We start from the raw sequence: 16,483 nt of genomic DNA, 5'->3' as shown, positions 1-16,483 counted from the left end.
CCTTCTGGAGACCTTTCAAAAATCTATGCAGTAAGGGACAAGTAGATGGCAAAATATATACAGCAATGGCCCTGGAGTCAGGAGGCCCGAGTTCAAATCCAGCCTTAGACACTTGTCACTAGCTATGTGACCTTAAGCATATCACTTAATCCCTGATTGCCTCTCCAAAACCAAAAGAAAAAAAAAGGGAAAGAAAAAGAAAATCTATGCTGTATAATGTGCTCATGTCTGACATTTCCTAGCTGTATGACCTCTGGCCAGGTCACTTATTCTCCCTTAGCCTCAAGTTTAAAATGGAGATAATAATAACATCTACCCCTCAAGGTTGTGAGAATAAAATGAGATATTTGTAAAGAATTTTATAGCCTTGAATCAATATATAAATTCTAGGTAGCAGCAGCAGCAGCAGCAGTAGTAGTAGAAGTAATAATAGTAGTAGTAGTAGTAGTAATAATAGTAATAGTAATATTTTAAAGTCTTTGTTATAAGGGATGGATTTCTGAGATAAGGGGAAAAGTGAAGGGAAATTGGAAAATCTAGGTGATATAAAAACAATAGCTATCAATTAAAAACCTATTTTTATTTTTAATAGTATTTTATTTTTCCAAATACATGCAAAGAAAGTTTTCAACATTTAGCTTTGCAAAACCTTGTGTTCCAAATTTTTTTCCTGTATTTCCCCCTTCCCAAGATAGCAAGCAATCTGATATAGGTTAGATGTGCAATTGTTTTAAACATATTTCTATTTTTGCCATGCTGTACAAGAAAAATCAGATGAAAAGGGGAAAAAACACAAAGATGAAAAAAAAAAAAAAAACCAAGCAAACAAAAGAAAACAAAACACCACCACCAACAAAGGTGAAAATCCTATGCTGTGATTCACACTCAGTTCCCACAATCCTCTCTCTGGATACAGATGGCTCTCTCTATCCAAGGCCATTGGAACTGATCTGAATCATCTCATTGCCAAAGAGGACCATGTCCATCGGAATTCATCACCGTATAGTCTTCTTGTTGCCATGTACAAGGATCTCCCGGTTCCGCTCAGTTCACTCAGCATCAGTTCATGTAAGTCTGAGCCTCTCTGTATTCATCCTGCTGTCGTTTCTTACAGAACAATAATATTCCATAACATTCCTATCCCATAATTTACTCAGCCATTCCCCAGCGGATGGGCTTCCAGCTCCTCGCCACTACAAAAAGGGCTGCCACAGACATTGAAAACCTAAGCTAAGATCCTATGACTCCTTCCCTCTAAAATGTCAGTGAAGGTTGTACAGTGGGAGAGCACTGAGCCTGGAGTCAGGCCTTGGACACATGCTAGCTGGGTGACCCTGGACAAGTCCCTTCGCCCTGTCTGCCTCAGTTTCCTCCTCTGTAAAATGAGCTGGAGAAGGAAAGACCAACCACTCCAGTCTTTGCCAAGAAAACCCCAAACGGAATCAAGAAGAGGGCACAATAAAACCTCTAAGGCGTCCCCTCCCACACATTTGTACCTAACGGGGGAGATGAATCCGGACGCTCACTGTAACGATGGCATTTTAGGCCCTCCCTGTGCGGCCGTTGGAGGGGTGGGGGAGATGCTGCTGGAGAAGTGGGGGTGGGCTTCCTGTGCCCCCTGGCAGCATCACTGGGGTTGGGCCGGGCTGCCTGCTCCGGGCTCAGCCTCCGGACCTGCCAAGGGCCTGAGCAGTCTGTTCCTGGTGGTCAGTGGCCGAGGTTTTCCTTCCGCCTGTTTGCGGCTGATATGTAAGAGGAAATCCTGATGGGTTCCTGTTTGGGGTGAACTGGCTGGTGTGTGTGTGTGTGTGTGTGTGTGTGTGTGTGTGTGTGATTTTTAAGGAAGGCAGCTTCCCCCCAGCCCCATTCTGGATCATCTGTGTCCTAGACAGCCTCCGGAGGTTCCTCTGCCCACAGTCCTCTTCCCCCATCCTGAGGCTGCCGAGTCCTGCAGCGCTTGGCCATGTCTGGCCCTGGCAGGCCGCGTCTCCTCTGGCTCCTGGCTCTCTGGCTGGCTGGTGTGGGCCAGGGGAAGGGAGACAAGGTGGGTTGGATCCGTCTGGGTTTGGGCCAGGACTGGGGGAGTAGGATTGGTGAGAGTCTCGGGGATTTGGGGTTGGATTCAATTCCCCTGAAAGGAACAGAGAATAGAGTGAATGTCAGACTTTGGGAATTGTCCTGGGACTGTGAGGAGAACTGGGATGAGATCAAAAGGGACGGGCTGGATGGATGGGGGGGGGGCAGGGAATGTTTGGGATACAGTACCTTTGTCAACTCCATTTTTGTGTCAGTGAACAAACTATTGGGTAACTTTCCTGTTTTTTCTCTCTCTCATTCTCTCCCCACCTCTATTTCTCTCTCTCCTCCCCTCCCTCCCTCTCTCTCTGTGTCTCTCTGCATGTCAGTCTCTCTTTGTATTTCTCTCTCGGTCTCTCTCTGTTTTTGTCTCTCTTTCTCTCTCTTTGTCTCTGTCTCTCTCCTCCCTCCTTTCTGTTTCCATATATAAATTTGGGGGCATCTCTGGCTGGATGGCTGATTAGATCTCTATGTTCATCTGGTTGCTGCTCTCTGTGAGTACGTGACTGAGACTTGGTTTTCTATCTGTCTCTCTGACTCTATATTCAGTAAATATATATGAAGCACCTATTATGTGCTTGTTATTAGGGATAACAATGATAAAAAACCCAAAAATACAAATCCCCTGCCTTTATGAAGCTTACATTTCAAGAGCAGAGATCAGACCCAGAAATAAGCAAGTTTTAAAATTAATTGTGGTAGCAAGGGAGATAGCCAGATAAAATGGTTTAGGAAAATTTGAGGATGGACAGATTATTTTTTCTGTTTCCTTATCTCTTTGTATCTCTGTGCCTTTAACCCTCTGTCTCCCTTTCTCTATTTCTATCTGTACTCTATCTTCCTTTCTCTGCCTATAGCTGTATCTCTGCCTCCCTCACCATCTTCTGCTGGTCCGTGTGTGTGTCTCTCTCCCTATCTGCCTCCTTGTCTCTCTGCCTCAGTGTTATCTAGCCTGAGTGAAAATATGGCCACAGATTTCATGAAGCCCCCCAGGCCTGAAAACGATCCCCTATTCCTAGAGTAGATATTGTTCCTGTCCCCTAAGAATCCCTAGCATTGATAGGGCATTTACTGTGGGCTTGTTCCCCCGGATACATAGTCACTGAGCTTCTAGTTTCTCTACATCCCTAAGAAACTGCTTAGTCTTTCCCCCTCCCTCCAGTTCCCAAAGATGCTTTTCATTGACAATCAAGGGATTGATGTTTGGAGTTGAACTAAGACATTCTTATTGGCCAGTTTTGTTTGAACACCTCTTTAATGGATTTATGTGTCAGTGTCTACATCCTCTCCCCCCTCTTTCTCTCCCTCTTCATCTGTCTCTTCTCTCTTTTCTTTTCCCTTCTTTTTTATTTACATCTGTCTCTTCTCTTTCCCCCTTTTTCTCTATTTAGATCTGTCTTCTTCTTCTTCTCTTCTCCTCCTCCTCCTCCTCTTCGTCTTCCTCCTCCTCTTTCTTCTCCTCCTCTTTTCTTCCTCCTTCTCTTTCTCTGTCTCTCTCTTTCCTCCCTTCTCTCTCCCTTTCCTCTACTCTCTCTCCCTTCCTCTCTCCCTCTCCTTCCTTTCCTCTCCTCTCTTCTTCTTTCCTCTCCTCTTCCCTGTGCCTAGAAATACCTTTTCTCTTCCCCTTTTGAAGTCTTCCCCATCTTTTAAAACCCAAGTCCTACAAAAACACTTCTGTAACTTCCTCTATCAGCAGCAGCATTCTTCCTCTGACTTCGGGCACTTTTGAGTTCCATTTCTCCATCACTCTGGAATGTTATATCTTTTTTTTGTTGTTTATTTTTTTCCTAGTATGTGAGACTAAGAATTCTGTCAAACAATATCCTTGTTGTGCCTCCACTAATACCTTGTACAGTGTTCTGCACATAGGTGCTGAATACATATTTGCTGAGTATATGAATGGATGAATGAATAAATGAAAGAAAGAATGGCTGCAGCAGTGAATGAGGTTGTTGAATGGCTTGTCAAGTGGCTGTTTCCCTCCCTCTGAATCCATGCAGCTCTGTCCCTGATTCTGTGTCTCTGTGTCTCTTTTTGTCTGTCTGTCTGTCTGTCTGTCTGTCTGTCTGTCTCTGTCTCTCTCTCTCTCTCTCTCTCTCTCTCTTAACCATGGAATATCTCTATCCCTTTATGTCTGAGTCTCTGTCTCTATTTAAAGTCAAAATCTCAGTTTCCCTAGCTGGGCTCAGTACAAGGTTGATGCAAAGCTTTCTGGATGAGAACTGGCACCAGGTGGAACTGAATTAGGAGTGGAATTTGAGATTCCTTAAGAGAATAGCAAAGGACAATAATAATAACTTGACATTTCTGCTTCAAAGTCCTTTCCCATCCATTATATCCTAAAAACCTTAGGCACCCTTGTGGGAAAGGCAGGCCAGTCACATGGGTTTCTCTCTATGTAACAGAGAAATTATTAACAAGAGAAGCTAGGGTCCAGAGGGGATAAAGAAGAGCTATCAGCGTGAGTCATTGGGAGAGCCAAGGTTAGCACCCCAGATCTCTAGATTCTTGCATCCCAGGAGGAGTCCTGCCCTCAGGGAATTTACAGATTAGAGATGAGAGCAGTGGGAACCTTTTGGGAAATGAATGGAAAAGGCAAAAAGCAAATACACAGAATTTTGTCAGAGATAAAAATGAGACGGGGAGAAATCATTAGGCGCAATGAAGGCTTTGGCAGATTTATAGGAACACCATTTGCGTGGTCTAGGAAATACCATTACTAGGGCTGGGCAGCTGGGATTTTGTTCCAGAGATTTGGGGAGTGTTTTCTTCTTTTAACGGACCTTCAGTTCTCTGAATCCCATCCTAAGGTCTTCTGGTCCCACTCCCTAAGTTTCTTTCCTTTCTCCTGGAGTTTGCCACCCTCTACTCCCCTTTCCCCTAGGAGTTGAGGATTGAGGGCCAGGTGCCATCAGTTAAGTTACAGGGATTGGGGCCTAACCCTCTTGGGGACAGGCTACCCTTCTCCTTGGTGAGACTGTGCATGGCTAGGACTGACAAACTCTTTACCTCCTCTCTCATATTCAACTGATTTTACTCCAAACAAATGCCATGGCCATTGGTCTTGGAATGATCTAGGAGGATCCTTGTCTACTGTTAGCACCACCACCACCACGCAATTGAATTTGCCTCAAGGGCTGGGTTTCCTGGTTAGGATTCTGGATTCAGATGGAATTAGTCAAAGAAAAGCTTCCTGAAAAAGGTGGAGATGGGTCCCAGAGGTGTCAAACTCAGTCTGGCAGGGCTACCTGGAGCCCCAAAACTTTCACATAGAGACTGATTTAGATTATAATGCAAATTGGGAAATATTTAACAAAATTAACAAAGATACAATGCAATATAGATAATGTTAATTTGTGGTTTTCTACACCAACAAGCCAGCACTGGGATCAGTTTGTTTTTGAGTTTGAAATTGTTGGCCATATTTTGAAAGAAGTAAAATGCATAGATTGAGGGAGCAAAGGGGTCCAAACAGTTGACCTTAAGGCATCATGCTCTAAGCTCTTGGTCCCAGGATTTCTTTTTTATGTTCACGCTAACCTTCCAAATAATTCCTCTTCAGTTAAAGGAACTAGCGCTGACCCTAAGCATTTTAATCCCTTTTACTCACCCCCTTGCTCACAGGCCTTTCTTTTACAATAGTTATTGGAGGGGGGGGTATTAAGGGGAGGACAGCTGTTGCCACATCCCTTCTAGGAATAGGCCTGGAGAGCTTTTCCCTAGCACAAGACCTATCCAAATCGAGGACTCAGCTCTCTTCCCAGGGTGGAGCTTCCGCAATCGGTCACCACAAAGCTAAAAACCAAGAATCACATGCTTGCATAGTCATAGCTTATACCAAGCTCCTCTGAACTCACACTGGGTCACTTAGTCTGCCTTCCAAGGACCCTCATATTTCTATTGTCACTTTAAGTCACAGGTTCAACAGCTCATAGATTTAGAGCTAGACACCTCATAGAACATCTTAGGTCAGTAATATCAGGTTCCAATCGAAATGGAGCCATTAAACTACATAAAAATCCCTGACAGCTTCATATTGACTTAGAAAACCACACACTAACATTATCTATGTTCTGTTGCATTTTAATTTTTTTGTTAAATATTTTCCAATTATATTTTAATCTAATTCAGGATGTACTCTGCAGTATTGTGAATTTGACACCTCTGATCTACTCCAATAAAATGAGGGCCCATGTAAGGCAGGAGGAGGAATTACAGGAAACAGTTAGTCTATATATAAATGAGGAAAAGTTAGGTTTAGAGACATTAGGTGAATTGTTCAAGAGTTACACAGACAGCAAGTAGCAAAGCCAGGATTCAAATTCAGATCTGCTGTCTCCAAACTCAGTACTCTTGCCCTGCTATGAGACTTTTGGCTTCTTCCTGGAGTCTTTGTTTATAATTAAGTCACAAATGAATAATGGTATTTAGGTTAGGTTATCTGGTCTAAACATTATGGTTTCAGTCACACTTATGGCTAACTGAAAAAAAAATCCAATGATGCTCCACTCAAGCACAGATATATTTACAAAAAAGGGATTATATTAAAGCAATAACGTGGAATAACATTAAATAACATCTAGGTTATTTTAAAATTCTAAATTTAGTCATCATTAGCATTAAAGGAAAAGGTAGCCTAAAAAGGAAACCTTTTTGGAGCAAAATTTAAAGAAATAAATGTATAACTTCTTACAAGGAATAGGGGGAAGCATAATATGATCGTGAAAAGAGTACTAACTTGAGGGTCAAGATATCTGGACTCTCATCCTACCTCTGCCCCTAACATTATTCTGTGACCTCAGTTCCCACTCAGTAAAATGAGATTATTTTAGTACATAGTGTCTGAAGCCCCCAATAGCTCTGATATTTCCTAGGTAGAAATATGAGGGGGCTTGAGGTTTTAGATCCATTTCACTCTTCACTATCTACCTCCTCTATAGATCCATTCCAAACACTGTAACATGAAAACAAAGTTCCTCACAAATTCTCCATGTACCTCCTGTGTGGCTTTTAAGAATCAGGCCTGCCCAGTAGGCTGGACCAAGAATTGGGAGAAAGGCCCTGAGGACTGCAGGTATTGGCTTATCCTAGTTATCCCCACTTCCCCACCAAATACCCAACACCCTGTGGTTAGGAAGTCCCACCCCAGACAGAGGAAATTGCAAGGGGCAGCGTCTGGCTGAGAAGATCTCAAGGAAAAACTTGGAGAAAGGCACTGGTGGGGTGGAAAAAAAGGAACAATTATCTGGAGGTAGGAAGATGGGAGGGAAATCGATGCTGAAAGCTTCAGATGAACAGGATAAGTTTGGGGAAGACACCAAAAAGCTCCAGTGGATAGACATATTCTCAGACATTCTTCCCCTCTCTAACGTGAGTCCTGAATGCCCGAGAGTTCCCACTGCTTGCTGCTCCAAGGAAGGGTCCCTTAGGGCAGGAGTTCCATTACTGACTTGCTTCTTGTCTCAGTTATTCTGTGACTCTGGGAGAGAATACCATCTTGATGTCTGGATGCAGCCAGGTCTGCTGGAAAGAGGTGGAAAAGAAGGCCTGCTGTCCTGGGTACTGGGGCTCTGAATGCTATGGTATGGGGCAGGGACCAATGGGACAATCGCAAACTTTGTAACACAGGGGTGGGCTCAGTTCCCCTATGAGAAAGGGACTATGATTGCCCGAGGTTATGGTCACCTACCACTGGCTCTTCTTCCAACAGACTCAGGGTCTCCCCTAGATGTAGGAGGTACCTGCTGCCTCACCCCCGGAGGGAGAGGGGTGGCTGAATCCTGAAACCCCAAAGTGTCTGCTTCCCTGGCTCAGCACTGTCAGCATGAGGGGGCTCAAGTTGGAGGCTTGGTATTTTCTGGGTCAGGAAATTGAGCCCCACTGATCCCACCTTATTCTTCACAGAGTGTCCTGGGGGACCTGATAAACCCTGTAATGGGCATGGTACCTGCCTGGATGGAATTGGTCAGAATGGGACCTGTGTGTGTGAGGTGAGAGGCTGTGGGATGGGCACTGAGAGGAGGTCAGAAGTGGCAATCAGCCCCTATATTGGGATCGTGGTGAAGCAAGAGTGGAAGAAAGCATTGGCACCTTGGGGAAGTAGAGGGAGGACTTTGTAACTAACACAACTGCTGCATCTTTCTCCAGGAAGCATATGGCGGCTTTGCCTGCCAGGACTGCAAGGATGGGAACTCATTTGGTCCTGACTGCAAGTCAGGTAAGGGGGCAGGGCTTAGAGAGAACAGAAGGGGTCACATATGGAGGGACAGAGACTGGGGGGGGGGAGTGAGGGCTGGGGAGAAGGGCAGAAATACAGGCAGATACCAAGACATAGAGAGAAGTTGGACATAGAGAGACATACTCAGAGACACAGGGAAAAGAGACAAAGAGATGTGGAGATAGAGTTGAAGACAGATGAAAAGAGAAGGACAGAGACAGAAAGGGACTAAGACAGGTAGACAGAGACAGAATACACAGACCAAGAGAAACCACTAGTCATAGACATCAAGAGAGAGACAGGAGCAGAGATCCATATAAAAAAATGGCCCCTCCAAGCTCTAATGGATTTTGGATGGAAGTAGGGTGGGGATGGAGTCCATGGTCTTGTTTTCAGAGAGTTAAGCCCAGTCAAGGTACTGGGTGACCTCTGGGCATGAAGTTCTTTTCCTCTTCACAGTGTGTACCTGTGTCCATGGTGTGTGCAAGAACGGGCCCCAAGGTGATGGGAGCTGTGTCTGCTTTGCTGGTTACACTGGCCCCCGGTGTGACCAGGGTGAGTGTCCTGGGCCAGCAGGGCCTCAGGAGGCATTTCCAGGCTGGAGAGTGGCCACAGGCAAGAGGAGGAGGGCAGCTCGGCAGGTGGGGACTGTGGGTCAAGTCCTTCCTGCCTTACAGGATCCACCAGAACCTCAGGGCTAAAAGAGAGCCTAGAGATCACTGAGTCCAATCTTCCCTGGCCCATTTACAGAAAGGGTAATTGAGGTTCAAAGGAAGGGTATATTTTGCCTAAGTTGACACAGTGAGTCAGCTAGAACTAGGACCTGGGACTTCTGATTGGGTCCGTCTACCATTCTGCCCTATTTTTCTGCTCTGCTTCCAGAAGCGGCGGCCTGCAAGGACTTGGCCTGCCCACAGAACTCACAGTGTGTGAACACAGATACTGGGGCACCCAGCTGCAAGTGTCTCCCGGGCTACCGTCTCCGGGGCACCAAATGCCAAGGTGAGCCCTCTTAAGACCCAAGGGAAGCCCTTGCTGTTCAAAAAAAGAGTAACCCCTGCCCAATTCCCTACACCCCAAAGCAGACCTAGCTCTCACCTATGGATATTCTTGCACAAATACCCATGTGCATTTAGTAACTCAGAGGCAAATGATGAAAAAGGGGAAATTTGACCTCAATGCCCTGAGCCTCTCCTTTTGGCACTCTCCCTTCCCTTTTTCATACTCCTGTTCTTATCCTGTTCTCTTTTCATTTCCCTCTCCAACTAAAAAAGGACCCTACTCAGTCATGTACACTTTAATAAAAATTCACTTTAATATGAATTCATCTCCAATTAGGCACTGGCCTGATTTCCTTATGGGAAATGAAAGGCACTGTCTTCATTAAAGGGATTCGTGGATTGGGCAACTGGTCAGGGAAGGAAAGGCCCTGACATCATATCCTATTCTATAGGGACAACCAAAGGTTCTAATCAGTCAACAAGATGACCAAGGATTCACTGATTGTTTGATTCATTCATCCATTCCATGCATCCACTGAAGGGATACCAAGTTCCTATAGACTTGTTGCTAATATCCCATCTGGCTCCTTCCTACCCTCCTGCCGTCCATAGGATAGGCTAACCACAACGTCCCTTCCTGATTTTCATGGCCCCTTTTCTTCCTCAAATCTTTCAGCCCAAGATCCCTGTTCTTCCTGCTCTCCTTTTGCTACATGCTCAACCCTGGAGAATGGAGACTTTGAATGTCAGTGCAAGGCTGGTTACCATGGTGATGGGAAATTCTGCCAGCCCGTGGACCCCTGCACTTCCAACTATGGTGGCTGTCCCAGTAACACCACCCGGTGCCTATATCTGGGTCCAGGCAAGGTGACCGAGGGCTCCCAGCCAGGGACACTGGGTGAGGGCAAGGTTGGGGGGGGACTCTCCCTTACTCTCCCTGCTGAGAAGACTTTAGGATAGCCTACACCCCATATCTGGGACTCAGGCTCCAGAACCTATGGGAGCCAGACTGGAGTGATGGTAGGGAGTGCGAAAAAAGGGGCTAAGGGAGCCTCGGCTCCTTCCCTCTCCTCACTTCGTCACGGCCAACCAAGGGTTTCTTCTCCTCCCCTGGCTCCCCAGTCTATCTGTGCCTGCAAACCAGGCCTAACCGGTATTAGCCACAACATCTCGGAAGGTTGCAGACCCATCATCTCCTCCTGCCGTAATTTCTTCTGCGACAGTTCAGCCACTTGCCAGCTGGATGTGCAGGGCAGACCCAGGTGAGCACATGACAGTGTGAATGAGCATGTGGGCGTACCGGGGTGGGCTGTAACGTCTTGGTTAATGGTACGATGGTGGGACCAGAATCTGAGGGATGGTATGACCTATTCTCTGTGTGAGTATAAATGAGAAGCAGCCTGGGGTGCGGAAGGAACACCAATCAGACTTAGAACTTTGGTTCAAGTTCCAGCTTTCCCAGAGTCTATGGTTCCAGTGGTCTTGTGGAAGTCACTTAACCCTGGGAACCTCACTTTAATGCAAAATAAGGCAGCAGAAGGAAAAGTTGGATTTTATATAATCTCAGGTCCCTTCCCTCTCTAAGGATTGTGGGTAGGGTATGTGTATGTACTAAGATGCCTAAATCAATTTCATTTCATTGTACCAAATGATTGAATGTTTACCGATTTTGGAGATTAAAAAAATGAAAAAAAATTACTAGTGAATGGGAAGGGAACAGTGAGGGATGGACACAGTATATTACATCATAAATAAGTATAAAAGGCAGCTGGAACCACAGTGGATGGAGTGCTGGGCCTGGAAAAAAGGAGGTGGTATTTTAGAATATACAGCATGGTCTGACAGATAAAGTGCCAGACTTGGAGTCAGAACATTTGATTTTGTTCTTTTTTTTCCCCTGAGGTAATTGAGGTTAAGTGACTTGCCCAGGGTCACATAGCTAGGAAGTATTAAGTGTCTTTGAACTCAGATCCTCCTGACTACATGGCTGGTGCTCTCTCCACTGCATCACCTAGCTGCCCCAGAGCATTTGATTTTGAATCATGCCTCAGCTATTCACTAGTTGTGTGATCCTGAACATATCTCTTAAGCTCTCTCAGCCTCATTATTCTCCTCTGTAAAATGGGGACAATAATAGTAAATGAGATAATACATGAAAAGAGCTTTGTAAGGAAGATATGTAAATGCTAGCAATTATAATAATTACGATTGTTAGCATTATCCAAGTATCAGTAGGGAACCACTCAACTTTTGATCAGGGAGTTACACAATTAACTGAGTAAAATATAGACTGGAAAGGAGATAGAAGTCCAAGAAAGAAGGGGTAACAATCTGAACTAGAGTTTGTGAATAGAAGAGGATGGATGAGAGAGGTATTATAGAGTTACAAGACTTCCCAACTGATTAGGTAGTGGGAAGAAAGGAGAGAAAAGATGACCTTGAAATTTTGAACTTGAATGACTGGGAAGATGATGATACCATCAACAGGAAAAGGCAGATTAAGGGGGAAATCAATGAGTTCTGCTTGAAATGTGGGTGAGAGATTGTTCATGTGCGTCAGGAGGTCTAAGGAGAGATCGGGGCAGGGATAGATTTAGGAGCCATCTTCATTGAGGCGGTAATGTAAACCAAGGGAGGGGATGAGATAGCAAGATGGAGAATGTCAATAAAACAAATGGAGAACTCTTCAAAGAGAAGAGTTAGGGGGCAGGACCTCTCTCCACCCAAGACTCTTAAAAGTCAAGAGTAGGATGAACCAGGAAAGAAAATTGAGAAGATCAGACAGATAGGGAGAGAGCCAGTGGTGTCCACCATTATGGCAGGCTAAAAAGTAGAGAAAATATTCAGAAGAAGGGGGCAGCAGAAGCAGAGAAGGAAAGAAAGCCTAAGAGAGATGTCAGTGAAGGCCTAACTTTTGACCTCTGAGAGACCAATGTCAGCAAAATGGTCATAATGAAAAGTAATTGAAAGGAGCTAAGGAGAGAATGAGGGAGTAATGAGGAAGCAGAGGCGTCAAGGGTAGACTAGTCTTCTTGGAAGTTTGGTCTTTCCCAGAAGAGGAAGAGAGAAAGAGGATGAAATGTGAGAGGGGTGGGTGATAGAGTCAAGAGGAAGTTTTTTAGATTGGGAAAGACCAGAGCATGTTTGTGGTTTGAGAGGAATGGGCTAGTAAAGGGGTGCCTGAGAGAGGGGGATTGGCCAAGTCAAGTCATGGAGGAATAGGGAGAGATGAAATTGAAGATATGAGCGAAGGTCTCCTCCGAGACCTGTGTTTTTGCCAAATAGACCTATTGTCCTTCCTCAAACCCAATACCCCTTTTCCCAGTCTTTGCACTGGCAGTCCCCCATGCTTGCCACGTTCTCCTTCCTCCTTCACAGGAAACTTCTCGGGCGCCTCAATTTGGGGCGCCAACCCTTCCTTCTTCAGGGGGTCTGCTGTTAGTGGCTTCCCCTCTGAGATTATCTCCCATCAGCTCTGGCTCCGTCTTGGGTGAACCAGAGAGCTTGTGCCTGTTTTCTTTATTAAATGATCATGAGCTGCTTTAGGACAGAAACGCTTGTTTTGCTTTCCTTGGTGCTTAGCAGTGCCCGGCCCTTGGCAAGTGCTTAATAAATGCTTGTAGAATGACCATCGCTGGAAAGGACTAGACTTTTTTGGTTTGGGCCCAGAGGGCAGAATTAGGGGCAACGGATAGAAGTTGCAGAGGCAGATTTTTGGCTAATAGAAGAAAAGCAATGAGAGATATCTAAAAAATGAGTGAGTCTCAACAGGGAGAGGGCTCTCCATCGCCGGAGGTCTCACGGAGACTTAGGATGCTCTCTTTCAAGGGAACTTGCCCTATTGTGAGTCAGACTGGATAGGCTCTGAAGGTCCTTGCAGATCTGGGATTGTGGAGGGAGACAGGAGATCGGGAAATGGGGATGGGGAAATTCAAGGCCAACTGAGCCAATGGACTGAGAGTTACTTTGGCTGGGGAGGAGGGGGCAGCTGCTCTCTTAGCTGGGCTTGTAGGAGCATTAGGGACCAAGCAGCATTTGTCAAGTGCCCTGTCCTGAGCAGACTTTGAGTTTCCCAAAGGAGAAAAACCCGATCCTCTTCCTTACTGTGCCTTCCATATTGTTGATAATAAAGTAGCAGTTAGTAAGTGCCTAAATAAAAGAAGATGAAAATAAAGCTTTCCTACATATACATATGTATGTATATATAAATTTTATATTCTATTGAGGGGGACAATATGTACATGTGGATAATATGTATGTGCACACATTATATATAGATATGTGTGTATGTATGTATGGAAAGAGAGAGAATATACAAAAAATAAACCGCGACCATCTGACAGAGAAATGATTGACATGAAACACCAAATGTGTGTATGAAAAAACTCTCTTGGAATGTTTAAGTTTGGAACTAAAAAAAATGTTTTTAAAAGTCCATGAAATGGGGCAGCTACGTGCAGTGGGTGGAGCATCAGCCCTGAAGTCAGGAGGACCTGAGTTCAAATCTAGTCTCAGACACTTAACACTTCCTAGCTGTGTGACCCTGGGAAAGTCACTTAACCCCAATGGCCTCAGGAAAAAATAAAATAAAATAAATACAAGCCCATGAAGTAAACAAAAAGTAGTACTGGGAGGGAGCAGCTGGGAGGGGCCTGAGGGGTGGGGGCATCGAGAAGATCCAGTAAGGCTTTAGGATGAGGAGCTGATGCTTGGGCTGAACCTAGAAGGAAACAAGGGATTCTAAGAAATGCAAGTGAGGAGAGAGAGGATTTCAGCCAGTTTAAAGGAAGATGGGCACTGGGGGTAAAGAGTGTCACAAAAGTCAGTCTGGATGAATTGTGGAGCCTGAGAAAATGTGTCATGGATAAATACGTCTGGTGTGGTAGGTGGGGGCCAGTTCTGAAGAGCTTCAGATTTCAAGCAGAGGATCTTATATTTGGGGTTTATTGAGTGAGGGAGCGACAAAACTGGAACAGAACTTAAAGGGACTCGTTTTGATATCTGTATGGAAGATGGATTGGAGAAGGAGACTATGAAGCGGGGTGACTAATTCAGAGGCTACAACAGACCAAACTAAAGCTCCCTGAAGGCAGGGTCTGGGTCTTCTCTTCCCCATTTTAGCTCAGCACAGTGTTCTTCACAAAGGAACCCCCAGTTAAGGTCTCTTGACCCGAATCTCACCAGGGAGACAAGAAGGAGGAAGAAAGGAAGGCAGAAAGATGAGACCCAGGGGACAAAGCGGGTCAGAGCCTGAGTGAGAGGCTGAGTCAGTGGGCTTGGAAATTGCAAGCTGATCTAACATCCCCCATCAGGTGTACCTGCAAAGAAGGAGAGATCGGAGATGGACGCTCCTGTTATGGACACTTTATCAGGGAGCTGGAGAGAGCCAATAGCCAGCACCGGTTCAAAAGGAAGTTATCTACAGCCCTCAGCATGCTGGGTAATGCCCTCCTAAGCTGACCTGGGGACCCTGACACCCTGGCAACGAGAGGGCCTGGGCCCAGGATTCTGGGGAGCGGGTCCGGCAGCTCCTTGGGGAGAGGAATAGGAGAACTGCAAGAGCTGGGTTGTTATATGCAGGGGATAAATACTAAGGAGACCCCTTGTAAGAGGAGAGAGGCTTGCTCCCTCCCATCCCAAGTTGGGGGGACTCTGACATGTCTCCCTTTGGCAGAAAATGGCTGTGGGGAGATCCTATCCAAGTCCGGGCCTTTCACAGTGCTGGTCCCATCCTTGTACGTGTCTCGGACCTTGAATGTGAGTGCTGCTGGCCCCCTGGCCCCAGAGCTCTCTGCTTGGGCCCCTTCTTTCACCCGCTCCCTCCTTCCCTTCCTTCTCAGAGGGGCCAGACCACCTTATCCCTATACCCCTCAGCCTGGGACTGGGGCTTCCTGTGTCAGACATCATGGAGTAAAAGTACTGAACCCTGGCAAATACCCCTCCCCAGACTGGTGCCCCGTGGGCATTCATCGCCTTCTCCCTGCTTGACCAATACATCAGAGAAAAATGTGGGGCTGGTAGGGGTGATATTCTGCCCCAGACCTCTCGGTCCAGTGCCAGCTCCCCCAGAAATCCCCTTCCCATCCAAGGTGTCCATGCCTTCAGAGAAAATCCTTTCCCCTTTCCTGGGTGGTCCCTGAGGGGCCCCCAGAAATCCCCTTCCCCGCCAAGGTGTCCATGCCTTCGGAGAAAATCCTTTCCCCTTTCCTGGGTGGTCCCTGAGGGCAAAGCCAGGAAGAATTGCTGCGAGGATGCCCCTAAAGCCTAGAGTCGGAAGGGGAAGCAAAGCTCTCTTTCCTTGTTCCACTGGGCTTTGATCCCCAGTCTTTTCACGGGATCACCGATCTAGATCCAGAAAAGACTCGGGAGCCCCCTAGTCCGACTTCCTCATCTTACAGATGACTGAGACTTGTTATCTGTGTCAGAGAATTCCAAGCCAGGTCCCACCATCCCGACCCCCAACCGTCCAGCCCCGGGACCCCCTTCCCCGGGACACCGAGTCTTCTTTCCTAAGAAGCCCCTAAAACCCTCCTTTTGCCTTCTGTGAAGGAGTCGGTGTCCAAGTCGCTATGCAAGCTGTACATCGTCCCCGGACAGCACTTGATAGAGGAGCGCTTCTCGGCTCCCTCATACTCCCAGACGTGGTGGACACTGGCCGGAGAATCGCTGACCATCACTGGCAGCAAGTACCTAGTAAGGAGGCCCCGAGGCCCTCACCACTTTCTCTGGGGCTCGGTCCTTGCTTAAGGGCGTGAGGGACAGAGAAGGTGGGACAGAGAAAGCAGGACTGGCTCTGGGACCGCTCTTGGGAAGCTCAGGATGAAGGGCACGGGGAGAAGCAGAGCCAGGTCTGGCCTTCGGGAGCTCTGTGGGGGCTCTGGCCGCAGGCCCTCCGAGATGTTTGGGGGGACGGTCCGGCCTGGGTGCGTCCTTCAGGGATTGCCCAGAGATAGGACAGCTGCTGGGCCTCTAGCTGGCCACAGGAGAGGGCCGGAAGGGGCCGCCAGCCCGGAGGAGAGGACTCGCTGAGCACGGACGTGCCGGCGGCAGGTGGATGGGACAGGTCCCTTAGCGGAGGAAGGAAGGCTGCGGCCGCTGGGCTTGGGGATGGAATCCCCTGGTAGTGTCTCTGTCAGGTCTCTGAGTCTAGGCTAGCAGATGTGGGACCCGGCGTTCTGGGAAGCGCGTC

The 16,483-nt window shown here is 46.8% G+C and overlaps 1 protein-coding gene across 1 annotated transcript in view; it reads left to right on the top strand.

The window, feature by feature from the left end:
- The first annotated feature begins 1,867 nt into the window (after positions 1 to 1,867).
- Positions 1,868 to 16,483, top strand: part of STAB1 (stabilin 1) — a 58,410-nt gene continuing 43,794 nt past the window's right edge. Inside the window, 12 exon segments of the mRNA XM_051985036.1 lie at positions 1,868 to 2,044; positions 7,017 to 7,150; positions 7,543 to 7,658; positions 7,981 to 8,066; positions 8,224 to 8,293; positions 8,753 to 8,848; positions 9,176 to 9,295; positions 9,971 to 10,161; positions 10,417 to 10,556; positions 14,607 to 14,734; positions 14,969 to 15,051; positions 15,844 to 15,987. Of these exon segments, the coding sequence (XP_051840996.1) occupies positions 1,964 to 2,044; positions 7,017 to 7,150; positions 7,543 to 7,658; positions 7,981 to 8,066; positions 8,224 to 8,293; positions 8,753 to 8,848; positions 9,176 to 9,295; positions 9,971 to 10,161; positions 10,417 to 10,556; positions 14,607 to 14,734; positions 14,969 to 15,051; positions 15,844 to 15,987 (1,389 nt within the window). The 5' untranslated portion in view covers positions 1,868 to 1,963.

The sequence above is a fragment of the Antechinus flavipes genome, chromosome 1, assembly GCF_016432865.1.
Source record: "Antechinus flavipes isolate AdamAnt ecotype Samford, QLD, Australia chromosome 1, AdamAnt_v2, whole genome shotgun sequence".
In the NCBI taxonomy this organism is placed as follows: Eukaryota; Metazoa; Chordata; class Mammalia; order Dasyuromorphia; family Dasyuridae; genus Antechinus; species Antechinus flavipes.
Note: the sequence above shows the minus strand (reverse complement) of the source record. Positions and strands in the feature narration are given on the sequence as shown.